Below are 9,169 nucleotides of genomic sequence, written 5' to 3'. Positions count from 1 at the left end.
CTATACCGGTATCATATGTTAGTTAATATTTTTTAGTTGTATTAGCTACATTTAATTGGTACACAATTTAATTTTTCTTTAGTAATAGTATAATTAAAAGAATAATAAAAAATAGTGAAAATAATAAATGAAATTAGATTATGAAGAAAAAAAGAATATAAAAAATTTAAATGAAATTAGAAAAGGAAAACATAAAAAAATAAGAAGAAACCGAGAAAAAAGAAAAGGAGAAAGGAAAAAAAAGAAAAAAAAAAAGAAAAAGAAAAGAAGCATAGAAATAAAAAAGAATTGAAGAATAAAGAAAAAATTCCCCACAAAAATTACTATGGGTAAGAAATGTAATTAGTTTATGGGTAGAAAAATAAATAGGTAGACAATGGTAAATAGTTTTGTTTTTGTGGGTAACTGTTTCAAAACCCCAAAAAAGAGGCCACTTCCAAGGTGTTTTAATAGTAGGCGTTTGGACATAAGAATTGTAAAATTTCCCAAAAAAAAAGTGAAAACAAATTTCAAGTGAAAGTGGTATTTGAAAATTAGAGTTGTGTTTGGACATGAATTTTTGGGTTGTTTTTGAAGTTTTGTGAGTGATCTAAGTGAAAATTTTAAAAAATAACTTTTTGTAGTTTTTTAAATTTTAGAAAAATTCCAAAAATCTTCTAAGTAAAAGTTGAAAATTTTATGGTCAAACACTAATTTCAAAAATAATTGAATTTTTTTTGGAAAAAAGTGAAAAATTTTATGTCCAAACGGGCTCTTAGTATAAATTTCTAGAAAGTAACATATTTTTTCCATTTACCTCAATAATAATTATAAATACTAAGTGATCTTCTAAATCTAGACCAAGCGTTCTGGAATTCTCCACGCTGTCTTACATTTGACTGAAAAACTCTACCCTTCGTTTTCCTCTCCAGTCTTGGTTCATATACTACTCTCCTCAAACCTAAAACAAAACCCTAATCCCCATCTTGATCAATCCATGGCGATAATTTCCGATTACGAGGAGCAAGAGAACAAACCATCACCGACGGCGGCTGCGTCAACGCCGACAAAGCCCTTCAAGGCCGTGCTTGATCCTGCTAACCCTCTAGGGTTTCTCGAAACGGCGTTTGAATTCGTTGGCCGAGAATCTGATCTGTTCAAGAGTGATTCGCTTATTAGTGATGTCAGTGCTGTTGTTCGTATGGTGAAAGACAAGTTGGAAGCCGAGGAGCGCAAGAAGAAAGAGAAGGCAGAAACATCAAACACAAAGGTGGCGGCCGAAAAGAAGGTTAAAGAGGAGGTTCCAGCTGTTGCTACAAAGAAGGAGGCTAAAGAGGTAAAAGCCAAGGAAGTTAAGGAGGAAAAGGAGGATGACAAGAAGGGCCCTCGAGGTAATTTGCTTGATCTGTAAAAATAGTTAACATATGATACATTGGCATGGGTTCTGTTTATTCGAAAAGAACAAATAATTGGGTAGTAAAGGAAAGAGGCAGAAATTGAGCAGAATGGATATAGGGGATTTACATTACGACCTATTCCTTGGGAATGATTGTTGATATACTGCTACATTGGCTGACTAAGTTTGTTCCAGTTTGGATTTTGGGATTAAAAGTTATAGACTTCTGAATACTTGGGCACTTCAACGTGATTGTTGCTTTACTGAATGTATTGTTCCTTATATATAGTACCTTTGTATAGTAATGTGATGCGTTTTCACTATAGTTAACTGAAGCTGATGCTGCATTTGTATAAGTTTTACAGATTAATCTCGTATTAGGAAAAGAAAAAAAGTAAGCTTGTCTTATATGAAGTATAATAATAAACACCGAATACTAAAACTGAGTTACACTTGGTGTTCGTATAAACTTGAAACCCAAAAACATGCTCCCTCTGACCTATTTATATGGTGGTACATGCCTAGGCAAGACGTTAGAGCTGTTAAACTTGGGTGTTGGTATGGTAAATGTAACTTATATACTTTATTAGTGATAGTGATCAAATGTTAGGATTTGAGTAGTTTGAAGAATTTGGATTCTTGAAAATTGTGGAAGTTCTGAGAAATAGAAGGGTATTAACTTTTTAGGGACGTCCCAAAATTGAAGAGGGTTATATTAGTTGGACGAAGAAGGATTTCACACCTGGTTGAGCTGGTTTATGTTTTATCTATGATTAACTTCTATTGATAGTTTTAATGTTATATTATTTATCAAAATAATATATCATGTATGAACAGCTAGTTAGATGGTCATTCTGAAATTTCTTTAAACAATTGTTGGCGATTAAAAGTTTGTTGTGGATTATGTAGTCATGCCCTATTTTCAGTTTGCAATGGATAAAGTTTGTATATTAAAAAAAAAATTCATGCATTTTAAGTGGTAGCTTAACTCATCAGACGCGCCTTTATTCTCAAATGAATTTAGCAAACAACCCCTTATTAAAAAGTTGTCTTGCTTGCTGCTTCTTGCTAAATGATCTGAGAAATTTACTATTTTTCTTGATATTTTGCAAAATTGCTGAAATAAGCCTTTTTAAAATTATTTTTCTGGAATTAGCTCATATCGTCATTCTGGCATTATCTCTTTTTATTTGTTATCCTGTTTTATCTTATATGGTTATCAAAGAACGGTAATTACTTTCATTTTAGCCTTGTATACCTTTTCATGAACTAATGATATAGATCTTGATGACCCTTTGACTTCACTTACATGCTATATCATTGTTTGTCATCTCACTACAATAAACTTCAATTGCATGTGAAGTGTTGGTACTATTTGCTGCATTTTATATTGGGCTATATGTATTGTTTGCTATTGCTGCAAGATATCTTGTTTTGTATTACCATTACTTCTCAATTACCTCTGCAGCTCCCAACAAAGGCAATGGCCTTGATCTTGAGAACTATTCATGGAATCAATCCCTCCAGGAAGTCAATGTTAATATTCCGGTACCCCATGGAACAAAATCAAGGTTTATTGTTTGTGATATATCAAAGAACCGTCTGAAAGTTGGACTAAAAGGTCAGCCTCCAATAATTGATGTAAGTGTATTCTCCAGTTTGGTAGTTGTCATATTGTTTGCTGTATTTTCCTCTCAAATTGCATTGTCAAAATTTGCCGTTGCTATATATTAATCTCCATTCCCTTGGGCATGCAGGGAGAACTTTATCGACCTGTGAAAGTTGATGATTGTTTCTGGAGCTTAGGTAAGTTGCTCATTTGTTTTACTTGCTTGGTGGGGTTCTTGGTATGTTATAGTTTCCTTCAATCTTTGTCTCATTGATACAGTTGGGCTGATATCCCGGGTTTTTTCCTCAAACTATTTGGTTGTGCTTAAAGAGTTCCAAAGTAGACCTTAGTGGAGTCTTGTTGGATAACAATGTTTTAGCGCTGTTAATGGCAAATAATATTCACTTAACATATTTGCAGAGGACCAGAAATCAATCTCTGTACTCCTAACCAAGAAGGACCAGATGGAATGGTGGAAGTGTTGTGTGAAAGGTGAGCCTGAAATTGATACACAGAAAGCAGAGCCTGAAAGTAGCAAGCTAGCAGATTTGGACCCCGAGACGCGATCAACTGTGGAAAAGATGATGGTAGGATTTTATTCTGTCATCAATATTTTATAAACCATTGAGATCATTTGTTTTTATGCTCACTCTGGATCTTGATCTTTGTTGACATAATTGGTTGCGTGATTTTTTAGCTGATTCTCATGGTATGGTTTAGCATGCTTTGTGCACATATCATGTATATTATGATTTATGAGGTGTTCATTGTCCTATGTCCAATAACAGAATCCTTAGTACTGTTTCTGATGAGGCCCTCTTGTGAATGTGGAGTAGTGCATTCGGCAATAAAAACATACTGTTCAAATTTGAAGTGTGGAATTATGTGCTTGTCTTTAAAACATACTCTTTGAAGTGGTTGTAAGACGGTATGATGTCATCTTTAGTTTTTACCTGTTTTGGCATACCTATATTTTACAAAAGTTTATGACGATGTTTTTTAAAGCCCGCAATTTTGGGGGCCCACCTCTTATGATCAAAAGTAATGCCTTCTAGTATATCAAGGTGTAAAACTTTTTCGTGAAGCTTAATTCTAAACACTGTTGTGTACACTTGCACCTCACAAATTAAGGGTACAAAAAACGTGATTAAGCGTTTCTACATAAATTTTGAAGTGATTTGTGTAAGCAATATCTGAGAACAACAACAACAACAACAACCCAATAAAATTCCAAAAGTGGGGTTTGGGGAGGGTAGAGTGTACGCAGATCTTACCTACCCCGGAGGGGTAGAGAGGCTGTTTCTGAAAGACCCTCGGCTCGAGAAGAAGTAAAATAAACAATAAACTTTAGACAATAGAAGATAAAAAATAGTAACAGCATCGTAAGAAATAGAAAAATAGATGTAAAAGCGATAACTATAAACAACAATACTACTATAGGAAATAGTGAGGAAATTACATAAACCACTAACAACCTACAACCGAAACATCAACAGGCCAGCCCCGCCCCCCGAACAACAAAGGAAAAAAAAGAATGCTCAACTCCCTCCTAACCTATAACCAGTGTTGTCAAAGGCGCGCTTAAGCCCTAAACCAAGGCTCAAAACATGTTGAGCGCTTCGACTCGTTTTGCGGGCGCTTTAGTGTCGCATCAAGGTTCTAAGGCATACTTTTCCTTGCCAATAAGTGTAATCCTGAAGATGCGACACTAAACAATTGATATTTCACTTTATCGTAATTTTGTTCTCAATTGTTTTGTCCATATATTTGTTATTCATGCTATTGGTCTTGGACTGCATATACATATTTTGATTTTTTCTCCAATTGCGCCTTTTTTGTGAGTTCGAGTCTCCCCAAGAGCAAGGTGGGAAGTTCTTGGAGGGAAGGATGCCGGGGGTCTATTTGGAAACAATCTCTCTATCCCCAGGGTAGGGGTAAGGTCTGCGTACACACTACCCTCCCCAGACCCCACTAAGTGGGATTATACTGGATTGTTGTTGTTGTTGTTGTTGTTGCTTAAAGCCCCAACGGGCCTTAGAGCTTTTTTGCGCTTTTCGCCTTTGATAACACTGTCTACAACCCTAATGCTCGACCTCCACCCCTTCCTATCCAGAGCCATGTCCTCGGAAATCTGTAGTCGTGCCATGTCCTGTAGCTGAGAAGTACTCTAGAAATTAATACACTTCACATAGGCCATAGCTTCATAAATTTCTAAAATTTTGTATGCCAAATTGGTAGCTTGGATTAGTAAAAAAGCGTAATTTCAGATTCCGAAATCTTTAAGTTTATCCCGGTTAAGATTCATTAGTTTTAGTTCTTTCTTGCTTGGAGATAATGGGGTATCCTGTGATCCCTGAAGCCTATGTTGGCAACTAACAAACTGATTCACACTTGGTAATTGGTATGAGGTTATGAGATAGACCATCTATTTGAAATGTTAATTGTCTTGCCTCCTACAACTTTAGTTGCTTCTTCATGATATCCCGTTTGTTGTTATTTATTCCTTGTGGTATTGGGTATGATTTTAGTTACTTCTGTTTGCTTGATGGGAAATGCTTTTTGCAGTTTGATCAGCGACAGAAATCAATGGGTCTTCCAACAAGTGATGAGACACAGAAACAAGAAATTCTCAAGAAATTTATGGCAGAGGTAAAAAGTTGATTTCATGTATTATTTGTTGTCTCCTTTATCCAGTTCTCCTCATCAGTGAGCTTGACTCATGTTGTTCTTGATGTGCTGCAGCATCCAGAAATGGACTTCTCTAAGGCAAAGATATCCTGATATCCTAATTCGCTTGGCAGAGGCTTTGCTTCTTGGATCATATTATTCTGGAAAGGGCTAGATCATCTTTTTTGCTGTGTCTTCTTTTTTGGGGTTTTATTACGATTTGTGACTTTGGAAATTTTGTGCATTGAGCTGCTTATGTCGATTGGTGTCTTTTTGGGAGACTCGTGGGTTACTCATCTATACTTGGTTGTAACAGATTACTAGTACATTGGGTACTGGATCACATCATATTCAATCAAAGCTTCTCTCTGTTAGTTTAGTCTTCATCTGTTGTTCTTGTATTTAAGTTTTCTGCTTTGATCTTGGAGTTTTGGTTTATTGATTTTAGCCTGTAGCTTAAGAATTAATTTCCTTACATGTCCAGTCTATCTATTTAGGGCTCGTTTGGTATGAGGGATAAGAAATAATTAATTCCGGGCCTAAATTTAAGAAGAGCTTTATCTCATGTTTGGGTTGGTAGAAAATTGTGGTATAATTAATTTCGAGATTAGTTATCGTGGGATTGTAGTATTTTTTTATCTCTGTGAAAGGATGGGGTAACTAATCCCGGGATAATTAATCCTGGGATAACTTATTTCCAACCAAACGAGCCTGTAGGAATATAAATATGGTTTAATTTTTAAGAAGCTATATGTCACCTTCCTAAACCGTAGGCATTTTTTTGGGATTTGATTTGTTTTGGTTGATACTGGTGTGCTTTTCTTTTTCTTTTCGTGCAACTCTTGTTGTTTTAAAGGTGAACTAATCACGTAACTGATTTAATGTGTTGAGAAAATTTAGTGTAACCACTTTTCTTCTATTCATAATTATTTGATATGCTCTCCTTGTCGAATGTGTAGTTGTTTCTTCTAACTGATCGTTGTAATGAAAGAAATTTTTCAAAAGATGCCTGGAAAAGCCCATCACTCTTTCTAATGTAATGATGCTTATTCATTACTGAAATTGTTGGTTCATTTCTGTTATTTTGCTGGCAATTCTTAAGCTTCTTAATTTTTTGAGATCCAATACTATTTAACTGTAAAAGTTTTGAGTCTAGAGTTTGAGGTGTTGTAGACTGCCGGTGCCTTACTATTGATTGTTGACTTTTGTTCATTATTACTGAGTTTCCTGCTAATTTTCTGACACACATAAACAGCCACATACACACGCAGTTGAACGTGAATTGAAAGAATTTTGAATAGACAGTTGTTAAACTCAAATTGAAATCATAAAAAGGAAATTTTAGTTAAAGAAACATAAGCTGATAAACTCAAAATAGAGAAAAAATTACTCTTAGTATTTCTCCAGATTTTGCCCAGAAAACTACATATCGATCTGGGCCAGTCCGAGGCTAGTCGTCTATAAGCATACTTTCGACCTGTCTGATATCTTAGCAAAATGGTTTTCCTGTCCCGTAATTACATTTTTCGAGTATGGAGCTAAAAATGAATGATTGAGAAGAAGAAAAATTTGTTACTTTCACTAAACTAATAGAAAAATAATGTAAATTCTAGAAGGTAGAAAAACATTATCAAACAATATTTCTTATCACAATCCTGTTTGTTCTAATAATATTCGTCTTTAAACCAAGCTGTCCAACTTATTAGACCTCACAAGTTGTCGCACAGCAACCACATAACAGCACGTGTCCTGTGAATTATGAAGTGATAATGTGATCGTTTTCATATGTCTTCCTCCACAAAAAAGTGACGGACATCGACAATTTTGGAGTGGATGTCAATTTTATCAACATTGTATGAGTCGAAATCTGATCACGCGTGGATCAGCATTAAAAGGAATGGCGAGGAGTCGACTGAGCTATGATTGTATTCATAAGACGTCATAATAACGAGTATCCCGGTCGCTGCCGAGATCGAACTATCTAAAAGCTTGTACAATGAGGCACATGTCGTGACATATAAGGGGGACGACCCAACGCACAACGAACAGACTAAGGCCCTCTGGCCAAGAAGCGTTGGATAAAAGGGAACAATTACTATATAAGTAGGGAAAGGATAACAAGAAAAGGGGGGTCCCTCTCCTACAGAAGAGAAAGGCAGAAGAACCAGAGAAGGCTATAGGAGAAAAACACGAGAAGTTGCAGATCTTGGCGACAAATCTTTGTAATCGTCTTTCTTGAATCAATAAAGATGGATCCTGCAACTATTAATGTCATTCCCTCTATTCCTCCTTTATTTTTGTTGCGGAAGCCAAATGTATATAGTGTGAATAAGTCACAACTACTATACCAAAAATTATGACAGCCACCAAATAATAAATAAGACAATAAAGCAACAATAAAAGGAACACCAGAATTTACGAGGTTCGGCTAATTTTGCCTACTCCTCGGACACAACCAATATTTTATTCCACTCCAAAAATACAAGTGAAATAATACTAAAGAGAGAAGATACAAATGCCTTAAGAAGATAAGAAGGCAAATGAGAGGTGTGTCTAAATCCTAAACATTAGGCCTTCTTTTATAGGGGTGAAATCCCCCCAACTCTTCTTTTCCCACCGATGTGGGACAAACATTTCTGCCAAACTTAACAAATCTCCACCTTGGCAAAATTCCACATCTTCAATTTTCTCTCAATAACAAATTTTGATTGTGTCTTCATCTTCAATCTTCAGTTTTCAACAATGTTGATCAAATTCAAACAATGTTGAAACTTGACCGCAGTCACCACCTTTGTCAGCATATCAGCAGGATTCTCCGTAGTATGAATTTTCTTCACCGTGACTCCACCTTCTTCTATGATTTCTCGTACGAAATGGTACCGAACATCAATGTGCTTCGTCCTTGCATGATAAACTTGGTTCTTCGCTAATTGAATAGCACTTTGATTATCACAAAAAATTGTGATACCTTTTTGTTCAATACCAAGCTCCTTTAGCAATCCTTGAAGCCAAATTGCCTCCTTCACAACCTCTGTAATAGCCATATACTCTGCCTCTGTTGTAGACAAAGCAACTGTTGACTGCAAAGTAGACTTCCAACTAACTGGTGCCTTTGCAAAAGTAAACACATAACCAGTAGTTGATCTTCGTTTGTCCAGATCACCCGCAAAATCTGAATCACAATATCCAACTATAGACTGATTGTCTTCCTGCTCAAAAACTAACCCAATATCTACAGTATTATGAATATACCGTAGAATCCACCTCACAACTTGTCAATGCTCCTTTCCTGGATTATGCATATATCTGCTAATAACTCCAACAGCTTGTGAAATGTTAGGTCTCGTACAGACCATTGCATACATCAAGCTACCAACAACATTTGCGTATGGTACCTTTGACATATACTCTCGTTCAGCTTCATCCATTGGCGACATAGTAGTATTAGCTTAAAATGGGAAGCAAATGGAGTACTAACTGGCTTAGTCTTGTCATCTATGCCAAACATTGAAGTACTC

The 9,169-nt window shown here is 35.8% G+C and overlaps 1 protein-coding gene across 1 annotated transcript; it reads left to right on the top strand.

The window, feature by feature from the left end:
• The first annotated feature begins 799 nt into the window (after positions 1-799).
• LOC104210799 (protein BOBBER 1) lies at positions 800-6,030 on the top strand. The gene is made up of 6 exons (XM_009759767.2): positions 800-1,370; positions 2,844-3,016; positions 3,133-3,181; positions 3,405-3,571; positions 5,550-5,633; positions 5,727-6,030. The coding sequence occupies exons 1-6, from the start codon at positions 977-979 to the stop codon at positions 5,763-5,765; spliced, it is 906 nt and encodes a 301-aa protein (XP_009758069.1). The 5' UTR covers positions 800-976; the 3' UTR covers positions 5,766-6,030.
• Positions 6,031-9,169: the final 3,139 nt, after the last annotated feature.

The sequence above is a fragment of the Nicotiana sylvestris genome, chromosome 3 (assembly GCF_000393655.2).
Source record: "Nicotiana sylvestris chromosome 3, ASM39365v2, whole genome shotgun sequence".
Lineage (NCBI taxonomy): Eukaryota > Viridiplantae > Streptophyta > Magnoliopsida > Solanales > Solanaceae > Nicotiana > Nicotiana sylvestris.
Note: the sequence above shows the minus strand (reverse complement) of the source record. Positions and strands in the feature narration are given on the sequence as shown.

Coding starts and splice junctions, on each gene's coding strand:
- LOC104210799 (XM_009759767.2), top strand. CDS start 977: ATGGCGATAATTTCCGATTACGAGGAGCAAGAGAACAAACCATCACCG. Junction 1,371..2,843: donor TGACAAGAAGGGCCCTCGAG/GTAATTTGCTTG, acceptor TTACCTCTGCAG/CTCCCAACAAAGGCAATGGC. Junction 5,634..5,726: donor TCAAGAAATTTATGGCAGAG/GTAAAAAGTTGA, acceptor GATGTGCTGCAG/CATCCAGAAATGGACTTCTC.